The sequence below is a fragment of the Thunnus maccoyii genome, chromosome 20, assembly GCF_910596095.1.
Source record: "Thunnus maccoyii chromosome 20, fThuMac1.1, whole genome shotgun sequence".
In the NCBI taxonomy this organism is placed as follows: domain Eukaryota; kingdom Metazoa; phylum Chordata; class Actinopteri; order Scombriformes; family Scombridae; genus Thunnus; species Thunnus maccoyii.
Window position 1 is genome coordinate 6602110 of NC_056552.1, and position 26194 is coordinate 6628303.

The 26194-nt window shown below is 39.2% G+C and overlaps 1 protein-coding gene across 2 annotated transcripts in view; it reads right to left on the minus strand.

The window, feature by feature from the left end:
* Positions 1-7656: 7656 nt before the first annotated feature.
* The window catches only part of meox1 (mesenchyme homeobox 1), a 40647-nt gene continuing 22109 nt past the window's right edge, over positions 7657-26194 (minus strand). The window contains exons 1-5 of one of the 2 annotated variants that reach the window (XM_042396436.1): positions 21093-21128; positions 20569-20691; positions 16654-17648; positions 11745-11917; positions 7657-8009 (exon numbers count right to left, since the gene is read on the minus strand). In XM_042396436.1, the coding sequence (XP_042252370.1) occupies positions 7887-8009; positions 11745-11917; positions 16654-17167 (810 nt within the window). In that variant the 5' untranslated portion in view covers positions 17168-17648; positions 20569-20691; positions 21093-21128 and the 3' untranslated portion in view covers positions 7657-7886. Of the gene's footprint in view, positions 8010-11744; positions 11918-16653; positions 17649-20568; positions 20692-21092; positions 21129-26194 lie in introns of those variants that run through there. The other variant, XM_042396435.1, reaches the window with a different exon arrangement.

Below are 26194 nucleotides of genomic sequence, written 5' to 3' on the forward strand. Positions count from 1 at the left end.
AAGAACTTTGTTGCAATGCTGTGACATAAATAAGACTAAATTGGAGATCAGGTTTAAGATTCTCCTATGTCATGTTGATACAGGCAGTAGATCTGAAACTTTCTAAAACTTGACCCTTACAAAAATGTCATCCCACTCCACAGTCCAAGTTCTGGAAACCTGGAGCTCCATTTTGTGCTGTTATTTTCCCACTGTCTCTCTTCTTCCTTTTGTCTCTGTACATTTATGATCTGCAAATTTTTCACTCGTGTTGAGACATTTTCATCTCGCGTGGATGTGTCTTCGCCTCATTTCACATCACCCAGAGTAAATTTGTATCTGTTTGCATCTACTTGCATCTTTGCATTTGGTTTGGTACACTTGTGGGGATGAGAAATGTGTAGATTCTTACAGAATGTGAAAAAACTTCTTCAATGAGAAACATTTTGGATTGTGACATTAAAAGCTTCTAAATCTCCAAGACTGAATGATGAGGTAGACTTCCTGCTATTGCTCTGATATCTGTTGTTTTCATCTATTGTCCTATGTACTTATATTATTCCCAGTAATCAGAAACTAATGTAAAAACTTTGGAAAAATATTTACTCCTTTTAAACATTATGTAAGTATTTAGTGTCTAGTGATTGCGATCCACTTATATTTACAGAGTCTTTATATGTCAATAATTTATTGCTACCTGTTTGAGCATAATATAGTGTAATCTGACAAATTTGGACATGTTTATTCATTCTTTACATACGTCATTTTTATTGGTAATGGACCATAGTGCTTGCTTTAATCATTTGATCACTTTGTAGTGGGTTACGTAACCATATGTTAAATTGAGATTTATTTGTCTACACTGGAGCTTTATGCAAACCTCCTCAGGCGCGGAGGCACTCACTTATTGCTTTACTGCAAGTCTTTTTGGAACAATGATATGTATTAAATATATTAATTAACTTAGATTTTTTTGTTTGATCTAACTGTATATTACTTTTTCTTGAAATTAATTGAAATTATTGAGATCATATGAAGTTGGCCTCATGTGTTTTTTGGGATATTTGTATGAATAGATTATGGTTTTCGTTTCTCTAAATATTACTGTTTAATTAGTAGATGTTGAGTATTTTTAGTACTTCTTGATTCATTATATTAATCACTTATTGTAATCAAGCTTAATTGCAGATTTACACATTTTGGCACTTATGCATGTATAGGACTTGTTTTTTGTTTTTTGTCTTAACACTCCCTATTGGTCATTTATTTGTCCATAGGGTTGGGTTAAATGCCGCTCACGGCTGGTATATAATTTAGATTAATTATGTGTCTGTTAGACCCTGATGAAGACTTTGAGTTGATACGTGTTGGTCTGTTTGATTGCCTGTGCTCAAAAAATAAATGTATTATTTCACTTGAAGACGAAATGCCTTAGTTTTGTTTTTTGTTTTCTCCATTGCTGTCTGCGCCACTTAAGGACTAATATTCAGCAAGACTTCCTGGATTCTGCTTTTTTGTTTGTTTTCACCCACAGAATGTAACAGTCAAAGTTGGTTTCTTTTAACTATGAAGGTGATCCTTCTCTGTGTGATTACCTATCTTAGTTTGGCAATTAGGACTCACTCAAAAATATTGTCATAGAACTCCCTTTAGTAAAACGTGGTATGTGGACCTTGTGATGAGCTCTTCCTGTCAACTACATGTATCATTGTTTTTCACTGGTTTTGTTGATGTATTTGAGCTGGACAGTGAAGCCGTACTCTCCAACCAGCACTTTTCATGCTGTGTGTACTCACTGGGTGCTCTCTGGTGAACAAGGCCTTCTATGTTCACTGTGCTCAGCAAACACTGTGATTGAGTGGTCCTCTGTGTGATGATTTGCGGAGTCAAACTGCTGCTGGATTTCCTGGCTCCACACCAGGCTGGACACAGCAGGTCAGAAGTACCAACCAGAGGGAGCCATATACCAGAGTCCCATGGCCTGAGGCTCTGGTATCCACTTCGCTTAAGACGCAACATCCAAAGGAGCCTTTGCAGGAAGTCTCAGATAATTTAATGTTGTGCAGCTCCTCAACTCCTGGCCCAGCTTGACTGATTGTGCAATGGAAATTGAAGATTTACAACTCCTGTAGGAGTCGCTAATCACTGGAGACAAGAGGCTTGAGGGGGGGGGGGATGAGCAGAGGCGGCCTGCATCAGTGTCCATCGCGGACTACGTCTGACTGAGTACACACAGGTCTACTCACCAGGCTTGTTCACCAACCCACAGGTACTCAGACTGACACACAAGCTCACACACATGCAAACACGTTCACTCTGACATGACACACATGCAAACACACGCTCCTTGTATACCTCCTTCAACACAACGGCCGTCTTGGGAGGATGTGCGGAAGACATCGCATATTTCCTCCTCCCTTTCTTGCTGTTCGGCGGTTTCTGTCTCACATGTGTGAGAGGCTGAAAACAGACACACAACGCAGAGCGGCTAAAAGGGAGAAATACATTTGCAGGTGGCCTAAAATAACAATAAGGATGAAAAGAAAGAGAGGATGTGTGTCCACTGCTTCCAGCCCCTATGCAAGCAACTGGATCAGGGATCACAGAGCAGAGGGCAGAGCAGAGGGGCCAGGAATAAAGGAGAACAGTCTTGTTACATTAAGTTTCTCTTGGGTCCATTTCATTTGACAAAACCCAGTGTGCTCGCAGTCTTCGGCAAGGTGATACAGACATGTCTGGGACAGAACCTTACTGTAAGATTTAAAAAGATAAGAAATAACAAGAAGCAGAGTGAAATGTCTCTGAGGACTGCTGGCTTTTATGTCGAGCATTCACAGAGATCATGTTAGATGAGCTTTAATTACTGTCAAAGACAATCCATGCATCATATCACCAATGTCCAGAATTTAAATGTAAAGTGCCCCTCCACTCAAAAATGTGTTTTGCTTATTGTTACTTTACTTGAATGTTTGAGCGTCTCTCTGCAGAATGATGTATGAGCAAAGTTTGATACTAGAAGTCCTCACATTGATCTGCTGAAAGTGGAAAGTTTCTCAGTGCTCACATTAAATCTTAGTTTAAGAGTTTGAGCATGATTTGTGACATCACAGCTAGTTTGGAAGCCAATCGTGGTCCAGTATGCAACTTACGCAAGTAACCTGAAGCCTCCAACGCACACGCACTGAGAATGGACATTTCAGTGAAGTAGGAGACATCTGGAATATGGAAATTAAACCTTTTAGAGTAAAAAATATTTGCATATTCATAGATTCAGGATTTTTCAATGAGAGAGAAGAAGTAGATGTAATTTTAAAAAATTCTAACGAGGTAATTAAACTTTTTATTGTGGAAAAAAACATATCAGACATAAATTAATATTCAAAGTAGAGTATTTCTATGTCTTAAAACATGTTATTTAATAATTATTTTTTATTTTATTTTAATATTCCACTGTTTCATGTTCCATTTTTGTAAGCCACCAAAATGAAAAGAGATCATTTTAATCTTATCCAACTTTATTAAAATGCATTCTCACAGACAGACACACCAAACCTCCCAGTCCTCCTTCAGACACACACCCCTACAACTTTATCTCACTGTTGTTATCTTAACTCTCAGTATCTCAGATTTTCACAGCAGCTCTTCTACATCAGCCTGGTAGGTTTGTAGAAAGAGTCTTTGATGTTACCAGCGAGCCGCTGTCTCAGTACACAACACCAGCGTGCAGATGGAGCTTGTGGAGCAGAGCGCAGGGCCCACTAGGAGAATGACATGCTTTAATTTCTACGGTTGCCTCTCGTAGAGCTGACCTTCACACCTCCGGCGATCCATCAAGATGTTTCCCGCCAAGAGCCGGAGCCGAAGCAGAGCACTGGGTTTTCAAAAGAAACGTTTTTCCTGTGTAGCACAGGTGAAGGTCCAGAATATGTACTTCAGACATTAAAGCATCAAGTGCAGCCGGTGTTATGTGCTGCATGTCATCCATTGACTTTCTCTGTCCAATTTTTCCTTTTAGTCAACACACAGTTAAAAGAAAACAAAACATAAAAGCTGGAAAAAACTCAAAATATCAGGATACTTTTGAGTTTTGAGTCTGAAACATTCAGAACTCAACTTCTCAAGTTTTTAACAAAATTACAAACAGTTCAAAATAATCTTTTGTTTAGTAACTTTTCTTCTTCTGAAAAACTTTCAAGTTTTAAATGCACAAAGTAAAAATTCTTGCAATGATAAAAGAAAATTTAATTTAATGATATAACTTTTGACATGAAAATGTCTTCTGGCAGTAAAGGTAGTTGGAGCAAATATCTTTTTTTGTTTAGCTTAATCAGAATTCACATCAAGGTGAATAATTTCAGGTTTTTACAGTGAACTGTATACTGTCTAATGAAGTTACTATGGCTACATATATTTGTAAAAAATATAATATATAAATGTAATGTTTAAAAACTCACTCAGCCTTAGAATAGTTGTTTTAGCTAATTGATGCATTAGGATGACGTGAGATTATAGATCATAAAATAATCAATTCCAGTAAGTACCTGTATATAGACTGTGGTGTCAACTACTGTACGGTATTTCTGAATGCTTTGAGGTTAACAGTCAGCATGACACATTTTTCATTAATACAGTTTTATCCAGATGAATGAGTCATAACTGGAAATGTTTTAAAATGGAAACGGTGTAGCGCAGCTGCTCATGAAACCACAAGTTGCATTTCTCCACAAATGCAACATTTTTAGCTTTGTGCCGGTGACGTGGTCTACTTGAGAACTTGCTTGGCTGAATATTCTGGTAATCTGTGCTTTTAGTGGCAATATCTTCCGTATGTTGAAACCCTGCTGTAAGAATATTCCTGTCAAGGGCTGAGAATGAAGTCACTGACTGCTCCAAACTCTGACGAATGTTTTCTTATTGCTCTTTGCCCACAGAGAAGGTTGTATTCAACGAAGAGGAGTTATTTCAAGAATGTTTTCTGCAGCCGAATCTGCTTTTATAATCACGGCGGAGGACATATTGCCGGGATTATATCCGTCCTTAATTTTGGTCGCTACCGCAGCCATAAATTCACTGCAACTGTCAACTCAGCTGTAGTGATGGAGTGTGGTATTCGTAGAAATGTGTTGCCTGAAATAGAAGCAAATCAATTGATCTTAAATCAATAAAAACAGAACAAGGTGTAGAAAGCTTTCGACGAGGTAATAAAATATGTCTTTGCTCCCTTGATGAACTATTTTCCTACAGATAAGTGAAAGGGAAACCTAAATTTTCTGCCTTCTTGGGTGTTTTGGCATGGTTGTACATCCCGCAATCACAATACCACCAAATTAAATCTAATCCATAAATTTGGCCACCCCTGTGTCTTTAAAAGGAACCTCTATGGTGAAAGAACAACATTCCAGTTTCATTAGTTTACACTGCTGATATTAATACTATCATTACAATTGGACATGGTTTATTTTGACTACTATTACCACTAATACAATAATAGACCCTAATAGAGGCTGAGTGAGGGGGGAACCGGGCACAGGATCGACTTGGAGTTATTCCACCCCCAGCAGCTGCAGCGGGGGCCCAGAGGGGTCAGACGTACAGTAACACTTGACCCCGACTCTGTGTATGTGTGTGGAACAACCATCCCACCCTCCCGCCAACTCTAGTCCCTGCAGACCAGCTGAAAGGGCAGTAACCTCTGAAGGCTTTGTTTGGTTGGCCGGAGTCTGAGCATAGGCCCACCATTGTAAGTCTGGGGACTCCTATGCTCAAGCTCTTGTTTTCTTTGGGAAGCAGGAAATTGGATGACTGGCTACCTGCTACAACAACATCCTGTACTTGAGAAGCCGTCTTTTCACCCATACCCACCTATTATTTCCCTTTTCCATCATACGCAAGTGGTCAGCCAGCAAGGTTTTTTTTTTTTTTTTTTCTTTCTTTTTTTTTCCCTCTGGTCCTGGGGGCCCCGTGCGTGGGTTTGTCTAGGTTCCACTCAGGTTGAGATCAAATTGGCCCCATCCAGATGCTTCCGTTGAAAATAGTGTGCAGGGGCCAAATACTTTAGCTTTTGGAGCCTGACTCCACCTTGTCAGGTTAATGGCCCTTTGTGAGCTGACTGGAATGACAGTGATGGTGTGCAAAAATGAATGTTCCTATTCAAACACAAACACACACACACACACACACACACACACACACTCAGATCTATGTACTTATATGTGCTGTCAGTGCTTGTCAGGTCACTGTAGACCAATCAGAATGATGTGCGTTGGGTCTACAGGAGGCCACTTGCCACTATGAAAACATTCTTAAGGATTATGGTGCTATAGCCAGGATCTAGGTGGGCGTTGATGAGAGCTGATTCCAATCTGACCTCAGGGATATCCGACCTCCATATGAGATATTAATGAAGATAATTATGCCATCATCGGAAGGGATTTCGTAAGGAGCTTTTTCTGTCGCAGGGGCTCTCACAGAACACCCATATTTCACATCAGGCTGTATAATCCCTTTTGATAAGATTGTGTCCCCATACAGGAAGATTTTACTGAACTGTGTAACTGTTTCATTGCATCTGGGTCAATGCCCATGAGGTGCATGAACACAAATATGCACATGAACATATGCTTTTAGCATGATAATCAAACTGAATTTCCATATTGTTTTCACTTTATTATTCAGTTTTATTTTCAGTGTCTGTTTGGAAAGTTACAGGTGACGGCAAAGGTGCAGCTGTGTCTATCTCATCCACGCTTGTCGCTATTTTCGTGGCGCTTATTTAGTCGTGGCACAGAAAGATGACATCCTCATTCTCAATCACGCCTACGCAGCTCTGATTGCCGGTTGTTTTTCAAACTATGGAAACAATCATTTAGGAGCACAACACCAGACCTGTTTTAATCTCTGAAGAAAATCTGAAATATGGGTGATAACTCAGAATTTTGGAAGTAAGCTGCTTAAAGGGATATGTACTGTCTGCACACATATGCTGTACGCACAGACACACGCATGATTTATACCTTTGATATCAGCAACTTACATCAAACACAAATGAAAGAGAAGAACTCTGTGGGCACCGACCTGCTTATTATTTTGCTCGAAGCAATTCAAATAATGTCTGACCAAGAAGTCTACGTGATAAAGGCATCAGCCAAGATTACAGATCCTATCTACTGCTGAATCACAACTCAAGTGTTGCGGGTGGAAGAAATTATCAAGATATTTTCCCCATTTTGCAGCAGATGATTTATTCTATTTGCAGAAACAGGCAACATCTGTGTTTTATCAATAACATTCAAAATGTATAAAAAAGAATAGTAAAAAAAAAAAAAATCTTGACAGAAAAAAACTATATTCTAGGAAAAAACTTACAAAAAAAAAAAAAAAAATCATATTCGGAGGCACTTATGGCTTGGCAACACTTGTGCAGTCTCAGTTATACCAGGTGGTTGTAGTCAAGCGTCAAAGGCCATGATTACAATAATGGAACCAAAGGGGATGCACTCAACCACAATCACATCATGGTCTGATATGTCATCACTGGCCTTAAAACTGCTGTACGGACTTTGTCACTGATCTACAATGACCATAGATTTGCCATTTATGTCATCATCTTTAATATCTAACCACAGTCATTGCATCAAGAGGTGGCCTCTCAAACAGAATATTTATCATTGGTTTATAAAAAAAAAAAAAAAAAAGCAGTTCATTATGGACATAAATCAACTATTTACAATAGAAAACAACAAGAGATGCCCAGTGTTTTCTGCCTGGGAATAAAAAAAAGTCTTTAAAATTATTTGATTCCTTTCCATAGAAATGGGCAGAGGTTGCACTGTGCTGCATTGGTGTCCAGTCGCCCTTTTTCTCCGAGGGACATTCGTGTCTCCTTTTCACTGCGCCGGCTTTCTTGTTCATTCGGAGCTGGGCGAGGCAGCGGAGTCTATGTCGTCATTTTCCAGGTCGTTGGGTGAAGCTGACTGTCCTCCTTTCACTCGCTTCCACTTCATCCTCCTGTTCTGGAACCAAACTTTCACCTGTTGCAGAGAAACAAAGGAAACTCTACATCAGAATACGCGTTAACGTTGACAGAGACAAATTAAAAATGAGTTCATGATTTTAATAAAGGTACTGTGTTTAATGGTCCAATGCAATGTCATACGTGGATAAAATTGTTGAGGTAAATCTGAGCTAAATTTGCCTCAGATAAATTACCTCTTGGTGTCCCCCTTTTGCAGTAATTTTAGATAAATAGCATATTTATTCATAAGTGGATTGGCAGAAAATGAATCTGCTAGTTTTTTAGTTAATTGTAAATATTTTTTAAGCAAAAATGCCAAGAATTCACAAGTCCTAGCCTCTCAAATATGAATATTTAATGGTTTTCTTGATACCAAATTGAATATCTTTCTTGTAATATCTTGTATATGACGATTTAAATTTAGGTTCAGTAAATTGTGATTGGTTGACATTGTCAGGGACAAAACCACTGATCTAGACAATAATCAGTGGATTAATTGATACTGAAAATAAACGTTAGTTGCAGCCCTACTATAGTATATAACCATTAAAGGACCAGCGTGTAGGATTTAGCGGCATCTAGTGGTGAGGTTGCAGATTGCAACCAACTGAATGCACCTCCCCTCCCCCTCCCCTTCCAAGTATGTAGGAGAACCTACGGTCGCCGCAAAAATGCGAAAATCTCTCTCTAGAGCCAGTGTTTGGTTTGTCCATTCTGGGCTACTGTAGAAACATGGCGGTGCAACATGGCGGGCTTTGTGGAAGAGGACCCGCTCCCTATGTAGATATAAAGGGCTCATTCTAAGGTCACAAAAACACAATAATTCATATTTTCATGGGATTATACACTAATTAACACATACTCATGAATATTATATTCCATTTCTTCCAAGTCTGTTCCGCTAGATGCTGCTAAATTCTACACACTGCACCTTTAATACTACAAAAAAAAGTGTATATACAAGTGTCTATACAAGGTAACACTAACGCAGGACTAAGAATTGCAGAATGTATTTTTTTTCATTGCATTTGAACTTGTAACATGATCACCGTGGCTTTTCTTTCTGTTTTGCAAATTTTTTTGCAAAATTTGCGACACAGTCAGCAGAAAAACAGACAAATAATCCGCCTCAAATCTCCCTGTGCATTATATAAATTGGCTCAGTTTGCATTGGCCTTGCAAGGAGCATGAATAGCCAGTACAAAGCACTTGGCTCAAAAATCTCTCCGAATGCAGGCAGAGAGTATCATATTGACAGTTGGTCAAAGGAGTCACCTATCAGGATGTCAGCCTACACAGGATGTAAGTTTACTTGCAGTGTGGGCCATGCTCATCTGTATCACTGTGCTGCTCTGAAATGAGCATGATATCATGATTTAACTGCGAAGTTGAGAATAGCAGCGAAAACATACACTTCCTGAGAGTCAGGAAAATAACAGGGAAAAGGACTGAAAAAGCATCTGAAGGGAGAAAATCTGTGTTTGAGATTCTCACTTAAGATGTTTTAGAGTCTATAAATCCTCCAGATTGAATGATAAAGTAGGTCATTGGTCTTTGCATTCCAGGACGACACACAGAGGTATCAGTAGGACATCGTTTATCTGTATCTTCCAAAATCGTTACAGATCACCGTTGAAAAATAAATCAGTTTATGATGTGACAACACTGTGGTTACGTGTTGGTTTAGGCACAGACACAACTTGGTTAGGTTTAAGGGGAAAGTTCATCGTTTGCGTTAAAATTACTACTTTGTTAAGGTGAGATGGCCTTGTCGTCATGGCTACAATAATAACCACGTGGTCAGCTCTACTCATAAGGCTGATATACTGTAGCAGATTAAGTGATATAAATGTTTAAAACAATTTGTATATTGCACATATAATCTAGCATTTGGTGATTTTCAGTAGTTGAAAGTAACAAAGTACATTTACTCAAATTTTTGTACTTACAATTGTAAGTAAAATTTTTATACTTTACTTAAGTATTCAAATTTTATCCTACTTTACACCTCTACATTACATTTCAGAGGGAATATTGTACTTTTTTTCACCACTACATTTATACAATAGTTGCTAGTGTGCAGATGAGGATATTGCATATAAAATATATAATAATCTTATAAAATATAAGATTAAAATAGATTAAACTACCCAGAGCTCCACTTTGACAACATTAAAATGTAGATCATATGTTAATGCATTGGATAAAGTATTTCAGTAATTCACATATATACATATGACAAGTATAACTCCCTGAATGGGCTCATTCTGCATAATAAGTAATTTTACTTTTGACACTTTTAAGTAAAATTTGCGGTTAATACTTTTGTACTTTACTTTTATTACTACTATACTACTTCTTCCACCACTCGTGATTTGCTTTTCACATTCTCAGATTAAATAAAGGATTAAAGACAGCATCCAATAATTAAAAACACATAAAAAAAACAGTGGTTGGAATGTGTCAAAATGCAACGACACAAAGCTTTTTTGGACATTTTGGAGAGTTCTTCACTGGACAGCCATGATATGCGAAAAACTGCGATCATGCAAAGTGTTAAACTAAATTCACTGTGTAGGATGATTGTAGCAACTCAAGGCTCTATTTCTCTGTGTCCATCCAACCTCTGCACTGTTTCAGTTTAGCATCTAAGGTCAGGGAAGCTTTGGGTGACCTCTGCACATCCCACCCAGACACCCTCCTCCCCCACCATGCAACTCTGGGAGTTAGATAAATCTGTTCCCACATACTGAAGCCCCCTCATCGCCAAGTTCGTCTACTCATCGTGACTGATTGAAAGGACGGCAAAAAGCCAAAGCATGTAGGATGAGTTGGAAAAAGTCAGCGAGTTGCAGTGGGAGCTTCGCTTGAAGATGGAACCTGGCTGTGTGAATGTGTATGTGTGTGTGTGTGCGTGTGTGTGTGTGCTCCAGAGGTCTGGGAAATAGATTTAGGAGTAGACGGCAGTATGTGTGGTCACTGTGGCACCGTGGCCTCATTAGGAAGAGCTGGGACACTGGGCTTGACAGGCAGACAGGGGTTTTATCCAGCAGCATCTACACATGTTAGCCCGATTTCATCAAGTCTGGACCTGCCGCCCACTCATTAAAGCTGCATGTCATTCTGCTAGAACCACAGGATGAAAAATATTCAGGAAAAAACTGTTCATTGTAATTTAAATGCGATGTTTATGCATTATCATTATTGTATAGTGGAAGGAGAGACGTTTATACTGTGGTTTCTGTACACCTAAAATAAAGATGATTACCTTGTTGGAAGATTTGTTTCTTTTTAAAAACTGAATGCCTCTTAAGTTATTGTGGTGTTTTCTGTGTTTTTTTGGTAAAATTCCTAAAATTTGAAGATATTATGATCTTTATCTCTCTGTTTTTTGGTAAAATTCCCAGAAATTCAAGAGAAGCACAACAGCAGGAATAGAAAAAAAACCCCAAAAAACTATTTGTAAATAATAACGGTAGCTGACCGTTGTGCACTTCTTTTGACAAAACCTTTTATTGTTTCTAATATTTAATTCTGAAAACAAATTTCCAAGCTATAAAAATGTTGGCATCATAAACCCTCCTGCTACATTTTGTATTTTGTTTTGGGTGATTGATAGGATCCTGATATTTAAATGAAATGTTTAAATTTCAGAGATTTTAAAAAATGAATATGAGCAGATAAGACAATTGATAATTATTACATTTTTCATGTCCTACTGGGAGCCGTATGCAAAAGATTCGTGGTGTACCTGTCTCTCTGTGAGGTCCAGGTTGACGGCGATCTCGTAGCGGCGGAGCCTGGTCAGGTAGTTATGGTGGGTGAACTCAGCTTCCAGCTCTCTCAGCTGCTCTTTGGTGAACGCTGTGCGCTCTTTCCTGGCCTTGCAGCTGGAGTCCACTTTAAAACTGGACTCCTGGATATCTGGATGGGAAACAGAAAAAGAAATGCATTTTGTGCTTTGTGGGTTTGTCTGCTCACCCCATTTGCCTGCAACTATTATTATCAAAGCTGGTTCCGGTTAAATGGAAAATATTCTGACCGTATTTTCTATGAGGGTGCAGTATGAATTTCATGGTCCTTCTCATCAGATTTATGTTGAATAAAGAACAAAAATGTATATGTCCGAATGTTCCAATCTTTTCTTTCTCTGCTAGTGGATGTATCCTCAGCTCTGTTCTCATTTTATTCACAGCTAATCTGATTTGAATTAGCTCTGCACTCATTTTGTGACCAGGCTCTTGCTGACTATTAAGCAGACCTTATGGACCAACAAACCACAACTCCAAAGACACTTTAGTGGGAGGCCCCTTATATAGTAAACACCAAAACCACCACTTTAAAAAACGACCACCCTGACTTGAGCTTATGAGACCCGTCCACCTGTATTCCTATATATGTGCATTTGCATGTATGTATTTTGCCTGTCTGCTTTAATTTGTCTACTAATGTGTATATATAAGTACAGATTTGTACATTTATTCATGGTGTGTGTGAGAACATATCGGTGCAGGGCAGGGGCCACCAATCCAGCCACAGAGGGACTGAGTTAGGAGAGGAATGCAGCGGAACATCGTTAAAGCCTCTAACAAAAGAACAAAGGTGCGGATGTGTCCAGGTCTGAGCTCTACGTGTGTGTGTGTGTGTGTGTGTGTAAATGTGTGTGTCTGAAGATTTCCCTCCGGAGCACTCAAGAGAGACTCACATTAACTCATCTCTACATGACAGCAAATACGTACATACATCAGGAAAAGCCTGCGATGTCTCTATGGCGGTTGTAAGGGTCAAATGGTAAATGTGATTTTACCTCCTTTGACGTTAAGTGTTAAAACTTTTTTTGTTGTTGTTGTTGTCATGTGAAGAAACCCAGCCTAATTATCCAAGCTTTCACAAAACAAAAGTTGTGCAGTTAGTTTATTGCTAAGATTCAGGGATGTATCCGCCTCTATATTTCAGGAAATGATAGAATTTAAAAGGTCCTTTACCAGGAATATTATTAATGAAGGCTAGTTGGTTTGACTTTCAGTAAAAATCTCTCCTGTGTATTGAAGGGAATGAGTTTGGTAATAATTGTGCATTGGTAGCGACACTAGCAGCTGATGTAATCTCTAGAAAATGGTTCTAATTTGTCAGAGTGAGAAGTTTTGCTTGGTGCTTGCCAGAGCATTGGGCCAGAATGTGAAATGGACTGCAATACCTGGGCCAGATGTGACTGGGCAGACCAGGACATAATGTGTGCATGTGTGTAGTTTGAAGTTGTGCATAACTGCTTAAGTGAACAAACGCCTGACGTGTGCGCACAAAAACAAAGAGCTGCTATAGAGTATCCATGTGTCATGCTGAAAAACCATCTTATTGTTGTTGAAGCGTCATTACTGACGCTCTGCCGGCACTGCCTGACCTCATCAGGTCTGGTCTGGAGCTGCGTCAAGCAGGTTTAGCTAGACTGAACACCTGGCAGGGCACATTCTGGCTCTCACTAAACAGGCCCCCAATAAATATCCTGCACAGCCAGAGGCCGTAAACTTGCGGGGAGAAGGCTTCTGCACCCAGCAGGGTCCCAAAGACAACAGCATTTGGTGCCTTTTTGTGCGAATGGTGCTAAAGTAGTTTCTCTTAATCAGGACTGAATAAAAGCTGTTGTAAATTAACGATTGTTTTAAAAGCAAAAGCCTCTTGGTGAAAAATGCATGTTTGATTGATTGCATAATTTGTGTGTGTACAAGTGGGAGCCATGATTTCACAGTGAGTTAGCATGTTTTATTGGTAACACTTTATTTAACCCCCTATTAGAATTTATTAGCAGTAATCGATTAATAAACGGTTTATAACACACTATATCACTGTAATGTAGTCACAAGCAGATATAAGGACATTTTAAGTGTTTATTGATGTGTTTGTCAACAACTACAACTCCTCGTATATGCATCCATGAATGCTTGATAAAATAATATAATACAGTTATATATAATGAATTGTCTTCATGAGTTTATAACATATTTATTAACACTTGTTAACCCGCCTGTGAATGATTTGTACATGTTGATGAATGTTTTAGAGCACATTATAAGAATTGTTCATGAGTGTGATCATGCAGTTATGTTATAAATTTATACAGTGTTATCAAGCACTCGTTAAGTGTTCATAAATCAGCTGTGGATGTGTCAAAAGGAGTTTAAATTGTTGACAAACACATTTGACACTTAACATGTACGTAGCAAAAAAAGTATTTATATCTGACTACATTACATTATAGTGTTTTTTACCATTTATTATTAAATGTTTATATACTGCTAATAAATGTTAAGTAGGAGCTTACTGTTTGATATTATAATAAAGCTTTTTTAATAGATGCTTTTGTTCTCAATTTACCAGACAATTCAATATAATACTAATACTAATACTAATACTACTACTACTACTAATAATAATAATAATAATAATAATAATAATAATACACATCATCATTATAATCATAAATAATTACATATTATATTTAATTCTAGACATAAATTATTGGTCAAACTTTGCATTAAGGTCAATATTAGTTGCCAGTTTGATTTTAGGCTTTTGGAAACATGCACCACATCTCCATATCTGCATAAATACACACAGACACAAGCAGACTGTACAGCAGCTCTGTCTGTAATATGAATGCCTTCAGGACATTTTCCTAATATATGCTCTTCTACCAGCTAGTCAATACAAGACTGAATGGCTCTTTTCTGAAACCAAGAACTGATGTAGTGGTCAGACATGTTGCATGCACTCAGTGGGAGATTGTGTTACAGCTTAACGACAGGAAAATGTCAATGGATAAGAATGTAAAAAGTGGGCTCACAGGCAAGTGATTTTACCAGACGTGGTCTGGCATGTTTTCACTGTTGTGAGTGGAGGTTACAATAAGGTAAGAAGGGGGAGGATGGGGGGAGGGGGGGTAAGGGGGGGGTTCTGTACTCCCCCTACCTCCTCTTCAATTAGGTTCATGTCTGTTGCAGACATTTCCAAATAATTATTCGTGCTCTTTCTGATCAGATATGGGTTGTTACGTTTGGACAAATCACAGTGACGCACTTGAGGTCGAGTCATACTAATGTGACACTATCTGGACTGTTATGATGGAGCAAACTCCACCCATCAAATACTCTAAGTGGATTAAAGTAAGATTTGTAAAATGCTGAGCCAGGAATTTTTTTTCCATACAAACAAATGTCATTTAAAATGTTCAAAAATAAATTCTATAAAGTTTTACTAGAGGGTACATGAATTTCTCTGAAGTAGAAATGTTATTCATTGCAAACGTTCTCTCTCTCATTAGCTATATAATGTAGGTGCAAGTATCAGTCTCACTGCATAAATCATTATCTTTGTGAGGGGAGTGAAGTAAACAGGCTGTCATTTTCCTTAGTTTAGAAAAGTGAAATGTGAAAGCTCCAGATGTGTTGGACGTGGTTTTATTTTCATTCTGCAAGCGTGAAATCCAACGTATTTAAACTTTCACACCTATAAATTTAGCTTAAATATAAACATTTCTTTTGCCCTCATTGTTAATGTTTCATGTGAAACTTCTAGAAATTAATTTGTCATGGATATCAGTTACTTTTGCTTCCTATTTGAAAGAGTGACATATGATCGGGGGATGAATTTCACTATAATCCCAAAGCATACAGTGCTACTTATTCCAATGCTTACAACACAAATCTTACCATAAAGAGAATGTATGGACACATTAACTCATTCTTTTGTGGCAAAATGTTCTGGAAATAAACTCTGAAAAACTGAAAATCACTGAAAATAATTGCTGAACATTATTTTTTACTTGATTTCTGCTGGTTTTTGGAACAAAGTCTGAAATTAACAATAATTTGCTGATTAACGAATAACCACAAAATGATTCATTTCACTTTCCAGACACAAAATAAATACAGTCTGAAGCACCTGTGACTTTTGACCACAGATGCCTGATGTCACCTTTTTGCCAGCATCTTGAACGTTATAAAACAATGGTCTATTTCCAACGGATACAGGGGCGTAATGAAACGTTCAAAAGTCCCATTAATCATTTTAAGCTTTTGAAAAGCCTCGAACAATAAGAGGATGCAACTGCTACTTAAAATGTGTGTCTTGAACACAAAAGTCTTGTCACCTACTCACCTTTCACATAGCAATCTGGTGAGAGTGCTGCTTTAAGACCAATTGGTTGAGGAAGCAGATAGAGAAGTTGTGTCAATGCCAGCTGTGGCACAAGCTACGGATGAAATTCTTAACCTTGACATAGTCAAAATTTGTTGAATGTTTACTGGTGAAACAATGGCATCTATTTTTTGCAGATGTTTGGCAAAAAAAAAAAAATAAATAAAGGGATTAATATCAGTTTTTCATTTTTATTCTAAGTAAATAATAAAGTTTGCCAGATCAAGAGTTGTGCTGCTTCTCTGGCATATTCCTCCCATCTTTCCTATATATTTCCACCACTATATAAACCACTGTTCAGCAGAAAAGGAAGAATGTCCACTATCATTTACAATACTCCCAAATGTGCATTTTATTACTGTATTCCTTTTATAAGGCTCCTGTTATTAATTTTTGGATGTTCTCATTTTCCCATAAACCAGCACACCCCATCTGACTCCCATCTGTCCCAGTGCGCCTTGACTCACCTGTGACATCTCTCTTCCTCTTATTGGAGCTCTTCTTGTCTGAGTCGGCCGATGCCACGCTCTGGGGCGAATATTCTCCCTCCAGGCATCCGGACACGGCACCTGGCAGCCGTTCTCCCCCTACACTGTCCAGCTCAGGCCCTACGCCAGCCCCTCCGACCCCACCGCCACCTACTGCTGCGGGGGTGACGACGGGCGGGCAGGCCTCGGACGCTCTCACCCGTGTCTCACAGGGGTTGAACTGCCAGTCAACTCTCTGATAACCCCCCGGGCTCTCTTGGTACAGTCTGTCGTCACGGGGGTAGGCTGCGTGAGGCGCAGTTGGCACCAGGCAAGAGCTGGAGAAGTCTGTGTAGGCCAGGAACTCGGGCTTCTGGTGGAGGGAGAAAGGGGCCTGCTGGTAGGGAGACTGCAGATTGGCTCCTGGGACCCCTGAGTGAGGGTTCCTCATGCAACCCCAGATAGGGCTGCTGGGATGGGCGCTCCGCATGCAGCTGCTGGCTGGCTGATCCATGGTGATGCAAAAACCTTCACACACTCTCGAATAGCGTCTTATTACAAGTCTTCTTTCCGTGTTGAGGAGTTCAAAAACCCTCCTCACAAAGAAAGTTACGGTGGGAAATCAGTATCTTTGTCACTCTTGAGAAATATCCAGTTCAGCTGACTAAATGCACATCATCGTTTCATTGCATCCACCTCTGGAATACTCACTTCTGGCAGAGGCTGTTGACTCCTCCACAGCCCAGAACGCGTGAGGATAGACGCCTTCCTGTGACAGCGTGTTTCCCTCTCTCTCTGGGAGTGTGTGTGACGTCCTTTAGAGCCTCTGGTCCTGATACACTCTCACACACTTTCTCTCTGTCTCTCTCTCCCTGACTGATCTGACTGGCTTGTGGCTTGGTAGGAGAACTGCATCCGCAACTGCATGACTCCCCTTCTCGGGCTGGCTGTTTTCACAACTCTTCTAAGGCATTCTTGACAAGTGAGCCCTCCTCCTTTTTAAACGTATAGGTGGGAAAGAGTGGCAAGTTTATGGAGTGTAACGTGAGATTGCAGAGGAGGAGCCCTGCCGGCCACATGTTGGTAGTACCCTCCAACCAACCCTGCCTCATCAACTATTAATCACGGGGGAAATTTTATATGCACATCTAATGGGCTTTCCAGACGTGGGGCTTTTTAAAGGGACATTGTCTGTAAAATATAAAGCGAGCACCCACCCACATGGGAGCTGGGGACCCCGACTTATTCCAGCTCCTTAGTGCTTTCTGACACCCAATTTAGTTCCTTTTTTGACACCCTTTAGAGGAAAGTTAACCCTAACCCTTTCCCTCTGCACTCCTGATCCCTGCCTGTCCTCTCCAATCTAAAAAGTCTTTCTTTCTCTCGCTGTTTTTATGACTGTGGAAGCATGTGTGTGTGCGTGTGCACGTTTGTGTGTGTGTGTGTGTGTGTGTGTGTGTGTACTTGTGCTACACACCCAAATCCACCTAGCTGGACTTTCCTTAACGTTAAGGTGATAGGAGTACTGGATTTGATATTGGCTCTACAGGCTCTCACACCTCTTGAGGTTTTCTCACTTTACTGAAACACAATATGGAATTTCAGAGCCATATTTCAAACATACAAGCTAATTTTTTTCTCATTGAAAACACTGACTGAGGTGCCTTTTTATTCTGTATAATGTGTTGTGTTTCCTGTGTGCAGCTCTTCCTACTCATTACTTCTGAGATATTAAACAGCAGTAGCAATTGTCGGTGACAGGAGTCACATAGCAAAGATGTAATTATTCAATTTTCTGATCACTGATTTTTAATCTCGGCAGGCTACTCATGATAGAACCCACTTCCCCATGAAGTAATGTCTCTAATACCATTAAAACCTTTTTGGCTAAACCAAAGTTTGGACTCAATTTCAGCGTATCCGTTACCCAATAAACCCACTGAACCAGACTTTACAGAAATGCACAGTTTTTCTTCATACTGCTCATATTTGTGAGCTGAGGTTTGCCTTCCTTGTGTCCTCACTTTGCTCCTGACCTCAGACAGAGGGGGAGGTGGATCACACCTCTACCGAGAAGGGAGAGAGAGACAGAGAGAGAGAGAGAAAGCAAGATCAAGAGATAGAGACAATGAGAGAAGAAGAGCAAAAATAGGAAAGGGAAAAATAAGATTTAAAAGTGCACCTTAGAGAATGAGAGAACTTGTTTTGTACCTCTGTTGGTGACTTTGTCATAGCCAGAAAGCAAGAGAAAGAGAAAAAAAGGGTCGGTTAAGAAGAAAGTCTTTCAATATCACAGACCAATATTTTAGTGTAAAAAGTAGCTACAATTACTCACTATCACTCTTGGGATACTAGAATATAATCTGATCCTCTTTTGTACACGTCGATTGCCACATAATCATTTAAGGAAATAGAGAAGAGTGGAAAACAGATAGAAGGAGAATAAAAAAAGTGAGCAAAAAAAGATCAAAACGTCCACCGCCCCAAAGGCGAAGGACAGAAAGAAAGTAACACAAGACATAAAAAGAAGACAAGGGACAAATCAGATTAAATGAAAGCCAACGAAACTAGGAGTGGTCAAAATGAAATAAAAAAGAGAAAGTGGGCTAGAGAAAGAGAGACAGAAAGGAGAGTGTTTGAGGTCACACACCAAACCCTTTCCATTTACCCAGCGAATTGTTGAGCCATGAAGCATCCCTTGCTTTTACTGGCAGTCGGAGTCCTGGACGCACCACAGGGAGCAGGGGTTACACTACATTTGTGGTCAGAGCAGGGGCCATCTGTGTGTCAGTATAAATTAGAGTGTGTGTCTGTGTGTGCGCTGAGAAAATATACATCATTAGTGCATGTTTACGTGTCTCAGTGAAAGAGATAGAGGGTGTTTATATGTATATGTATATATTCCGTGAATGTTAAAAAGCAGACAAACAGGTTTTGAACATTACCAAAGGATACTTCTTAAGACTATTTTTTTTGTGTGTGTGTTGTCAAGAAATCCCATCATCATTGCAATGGGTGACATTACTATGAACACACACACACACACACACACACACACACACACACACACACATACACACACACACACACACACACACACACACACACACACACACACACACACACACTGTGGTTAACTTTGAGTTGATCCCACATACAACATCCTGCTGCTTGAAATACTCACTAGCAAACCAAATGTGTTTTCATCCACAGATGAGAATAGTCCCCACAAAATGCACTGTTTAGTCATGATAGAGTGACATTTGCTAAAAACTACAGTGCCCAGCTTTTAAAAAAAAAACTCTATATTTGTGAAGTCAGAAAGTATTGACAGACAGACTAACAAATTAGTGGTTTTGGTCTGTTAATTTTAACAATAATAAAGATATATAACACTAGATATAGAATATCCTTCAATTACTTTAGTGAATTAGATAAAATAAAGTAGAACAGAGATGCTGGACTGTCTATTTCTCAAGATGAACATGATATCATTCAGTGAATTGCACAATATGGTGAATGTGACTGTTATTTCTGCCATGTCTGTGTTAGTTTAAGAGAGAACCCCTTTGTTTGAGAGGCTTGGGAGTATGTGAACTCTATCTCAATCATACACACCGCAAATTGCAGATAAATGAGCTGGACGTGAGTCACATCTCCCCTCACCCTGCCGACAACCTGTTTCTGTCAGTCTAGCACCGGGTATGTGCATAAGAGTGTGTGTGTTTGAGTGTGGGAGAGAGTATAAAATGGAGAAAAATAGAGAGTTATGCATGTAAGTTAGTGTATGCAAAATGTAAAATGGTTCACTGTATGAAATATGTCCATGTCTGCATGCTTCCAAACGCATTTGTGCATGAATGTGTGTGAACCCGTGTGAGTGTAAAGTGTGTGTGTTTTCATTTGATCCATCACCGTGACACTGGCAGGATTAAGGCCCTCCATCAGTCTCTTGTGTCTGACAGCGTTGACCCCCTGTGAACCCATGTTCACCTGGGTCTTACCGGACTGTGGGAGCCCCTTATCTCTGCTACTGTCCTAGGGACAAGCGGGAGATAAACATGAGAAGGACGGATGGGAGAAAAGGGAAAAAGAGGCTTAATGAAGAACATAATAAGCGAATATTTAATTCCCAAGAATCACTTCTCAGTAATCAGTAATTTAGTCCATGATTGCATGATTGTGTAACTTCTTCTGACCAGCTGACAGACAGATGGGAGCCAATAAACAAGGCTGGTTTCTTTCACTCCTGCTGTTAAAGCCAAGAACCCAATGACAGCGTGTAATCTTCTGTTAAATTAGAGCATTAAAGGAGAATATCATGCACATTTCCTGGTCTATATTTACATGTGGGGGCTCTACTGAAATATCTTTGTATGATTTACAGTTAAAAAAAACTCCTTATTTGTTTCATACTGGCTCTTTATGCAGCCCCTCACTTCAGCGTCTGTCTGAAACGGGCTGTTTCAGCTCCCGTCTCTTTAAGGCCCGCCTCCTGATAAGCCAGCTCTGCTCTGATTGGCCAACTCCAGGAAGCTGCCCCTCGGCAGACTTCCGGTGGTTCAGTAGGCTATGTAGACAAACAATAGTAGTAGGATTTCATTTATTTTTCTGGTACTTTACTTGAAATGAAAACTTCTCAGATACTTCTGGTCATGTTTGAGCCCGAATCCGATCTGAAATGTGAGTGGACGACAATCCATGGAACAACCTTAGCAATGAAGACTAGGAGACAGATAGCTGTTTGTGGGCATGCACAAACAATCAGATGTCATCATGAGGTGGAAGTAGAGGTAACTGTCACAGCAGGCTGAAGCCCTGGCTTTTGTCTTGCAGGGAGCATTTTTACATACATTCACTTCAAGTTATGGAACTTTGATCATGTTAAACGATTGAGTACTTGAGTAATGTGTCAGTATCAGAGGAGTATGCCTCATTAACAGTAAGGCAACTGCATTGATTTTTTGTTTAAAAGATTAGAAGTAAAATATTATCCAAGTATCAAAAGTAAAAGTGTTAAGTCTGAGGAACTGTTCCTTTCGTACTCTTATCAGTGCATCTCTGTTTGCAAAGACTTCCACACCTGCACACGAGCAGCAGAAACTCACATCCTATATGGTCACACGGCCTTAAACTGTTGTGCTATTTTCATATTGTAGCTGGTCCAACAATGCTGGCTATTTAATGCTCATTGCATCATCCTTTATGAGCTCATTGTATGTTTGGCTTTTAAAAGCTTTTCTTCCTGCAAAGCAATATTTCTGCATTTGAACCACAGACTGATTTATTATTAATACAAAGCTAACATGTACAATTTCAAAGTGACAGCATGTAATTATGTTGTGCAGTGAGATGTGAGATGTTTTTAAGCTTAAGTGAACCATACAGTATACCTTTTTATTGAGGTCTGCTGTAAACAAGGAAGACTGTGAAAGAGCTGGACGGGGTTATTCATGCCCAACCTGTTACAATAACCATTTATAATACACAAAAGACCATATAAACGGAGCCGTGAGTGAAAAGGATGGTGTGTCTTTCACTCTTAAGTTTGCCAACAGCATCACCTAAAGTCATTAGCTTTGCTGGCAAAGTGATTGACTGCTTTTCTGACAAATGGATGGGATTTTGAGGTTGCTGGCCAAAACAGAAGGATGCTGCCAGTTCTTCTGGAGGGAAGAAAGATTCTTAAAATTCAAGTGGAATGATGTTTAGGTTCTCTGAATAAAAAAAGCAATAGTTTCATGCACAAAGAGCTGAGACTGAATCAAAACAATAAAGTTGCAAGTCAGAAAACCAAAACAAAGAGCTGAAAGATGCTGATAATTCCCAAGAGTTGAGTGATAACTCTCTGTGGGTTCATCCCCACAAGTGACACCTTTCACATTATACAGTCATTCCATCCTTTGCTGAAAAACATTGATTAAAGCAACAAGTTTGTTATTCAACTATGCCCAAAATGTTTTCCTAACCCAAATCCCATAACCATAACCAAAATTGTAGTTGCTTAACTTCAACCAAAGCTGTTGACATAGCTAAACCATCTCAAAGGATCCAATCTCAGTTGGAGGAATGTTTATTAATATCATTTGTGTCCACAAAATAAAATCTAATGCAGATGCAGAGAATGAAATGAATTTGTGCTAAAGTGAAATGTTTTGTGGTTGTCTTTTTAAATAGCCTCATATGTAAGGTTATTGAATAACATCCTTACTACATAGGATCCATTACATCACCACACAGCCATCATGTTGGGCAAACCAGCCAGTGACATCGGTGGTATTTTATTAATGTTAAAATGAAAAGACAGCATTCTACAGCAACTATGAACAGTACATGTGATCATTGCTCATTAGTGCTTGGGCAGAACAGAACATTTCTCAGAATTTTTCACTAATGGTTCTGTTGCAAAGATTTGGCTCAGATTTTAATATAAATTCTCTGGAAATTTTGGTGTCAGATCCATCATAGACACTATTTACTCCAATAATTCCGATACTAGGAGTAATCTGTAAACTATCTGCTGATTGTTTCTGAAAACGTACTGTCTGGGAGTATTACAGCATTTTTACATGTGCATGCGTGTGTGGGAGGAAAAAATGGTAGGAGGGATACCCACAGGTGCTAATAATCACATATGATCACATATGATTGGAATCAGGTGCTTGGCAACAGTTTCTTGCTATTGTGAGGGAATATTATAGCTCTCTAAGGCTTTGGCCTCTCATCATCTCACATTGTGAAGTTGTTTACCATTTTTCCACAAAAGGTCCAGTCAGATTTTCAGAGAATATCCGACAAGTTTAAGCCAGTTTATACCACAATATATCTGTCAAGATCATTCTTAAAAGTAAATAGCATGGAGGTCAGAAAGGCAATGCTGGTCAGCCGGTCACTGTAAACCTGCATTAATTGATTTTTAACCACTTGGAGGCAGTAGAACCAAGCTGTAAACACAACCCTAGCTAGGTCTCCATTTCCAATTTTAGCACAAATTTTAACCAAATTTCCACAATATAGGCAAAATAAAATTTGAAATAATACACATTTCCATTCATCATCTTTTTTGTCAAAGAATTGGAGTTGGTTGGTTTGTCAAGATCAACAGTCAGTGGTGCTATATTTCCACTTGGGGCCATTAAACCATTTCAGAGGAAGCGGGTGAAATGGGAGTAAGAGTAAGTTTGCCAGTCAAACCTCAAACAGTGAAAAATAGAAAACATGATGGAAATATGACATTTCAGTCTGCTTCATGTATTCATTTGAGGAGTGTTACAGTGTTCTGTCCACACAAATCCCAAATGACAAATGTTTTTGTCTGCTGCTATTTTTTTGTGGAGTGGAAACGTAACTAGACATTTAAGTTATTTTTAGTCATATTTAGCTTTTATTGATATGTCAACTTTCCCACCTCAGCCACGTGTAAATACTTTTTGTGATATTTAGACATTTTTCTGAATTTTCATCATTTCCTCTCAGCTTTTCTTATACACAAATGGAAAATGCAAAACAGGTGGATGTGAAATGAACCTGTTGACATATTTTCACCTTTTCGTGTTTGTGTCCACCTGATGAATAATTCCACTATTCACTGTCCTGTCAGCTCTGTTTTAAGGCCAATTCATGGTTTGTGTGTTCTGCATCCGCAGACAGCTGTGGACTCACCATGGATGCACACACAGTTCCATAAATACTACAATCGGGGGTCCGCGGACACAGACGTGTTCCATATGTGTGCACTAGTAAACAAGAATGCAGCCGTGATAAGTTTCCAGAGTTGTAAAATCCAGTCTATGAATATTATAAACTGCTGCCCAGTGTTTATCTGATAAGCCTTTAAACTTTTGTTGTTCTGTATGTTGCAGAACAACAAGAAAAAGTTGAAAAAAGTAAAGAAACTGCTTAATAGGAATACAGTACATACAGTAGATGAGACAAGTATTCCTGTTTGCTTTTCTAGCACATGCGCAGTCGGCACGATTGCATGTACAGTCTACGTGGTCTCAAATTTTCAGCTGCGTGCAGACTCCCAGGGGTCCACGCAGACATGGGCGGATGGCAAATTTTACATCACACTGACCGACTGCGGCCACGTGGGCGTGGAAAGGATGAATTGACCTTTACTCTCTCAACAGAAATATCTTGCTCTTTAGGTGCTAAATGCTGTGATGAGTAGAGTACTGAAAATGTTGTACTCAAGTAAAAGTACAATTACTCTCATCAAAAAATTCTCAAGTAAAAGTAGAAATTATCATTTTACAAACGTTCTCAAGTAAAAGTAGAAATTATCATTTTACAAATGTACTCAAGTAAAAGTATGAAAGTACTTGGTCAATAAACTACACAAAGTACAAATTACTTTGTGTTTTAATATTGTTTAGCGTGTCCAAGTCAAGTCTCAAGTCTCTTTGTGGAATAATAAGTGTTACATCCGCTGTGTATCAGGTTAGAAATATCCACTGTGCAACATGATTATTTCTAGGGAATGCACTTTGATTTTATCAATATGAAGGTATCGATAATATCACTTTAAAATATCATACCTGCTAGCTGCCTAGCCTACTATTGTTATCTTTAGCCTATGTGTGGTTATCTTGATATGGATGCAGCCAAACAAACCACTTGCTTTGATATGAAGAGCGCTGCATATGATTTGCTTTCTCCAATAGCACAGGCACCCAACACAATACGATGAATGAAGTAGGGTAAACCTATATACAGAGGAAGACCTGTGCGTCATGTGTAAAGCCCAACAGGACTGTTTTATCCGACCATATGTGCTCTCTTCCTATGCCTCTCAAAAATGATTGTTTCCTGAATAAATAACAACTGGTAGCCTACCGAGTGGAAGCAAAGATCAGTTTCACCGCCGACATTCTAGTTAATGAATTTACCATCAGTCATCGCTATAAAACAAATAGCAACCAATGCGAACTAGAGAAAGGCTGATTTCCATCAAAAGAAAGCCATGCTCTGCCAACGAGAGGATTCTGTTAATATATCAGAATCAATCCAGTGATCACCTGACTTTACACAGTGTGTAGTCTACATTTGTTCTGCATAGACTAAATACGTTTTTAATACATCATTAATGGAAAGTGAAAGTATTTCTGCTGGCTTGTGAAAAGGCTACCAGTGGCACAGTGTGCAGGTACTCGACTTGAGTTACATTAGTAGAACAATCGAACCTTAAACTGAAAAGGTATTTGCCTGATTTTCTCAATTTTTGCATTTGCCAAGCTCATTAATATCTAGAACAAGTGCATGTCGTTTTGCACCACAAGAGAGACTTGTTAAAGCTCTCCTGCACACAGCTTGGATGACAGCTCATTACGATTAATGTCACAAAACGCAGAGTAAATAACAGACTAGCTGTAACGAAGGAATGAATGACAAATGTAGTGAAGTTAAAAGTAGATTACTGGCCCAAAGAAATACTCCAGTAAAAAGAAAAGCACAGTTTTAAAAGGAACGTGAAAAGTTACCGTTCCTAAAAAAAGAAACCTACTTATTTACTCATTTGTGTTATGAGTTATGAGTTATT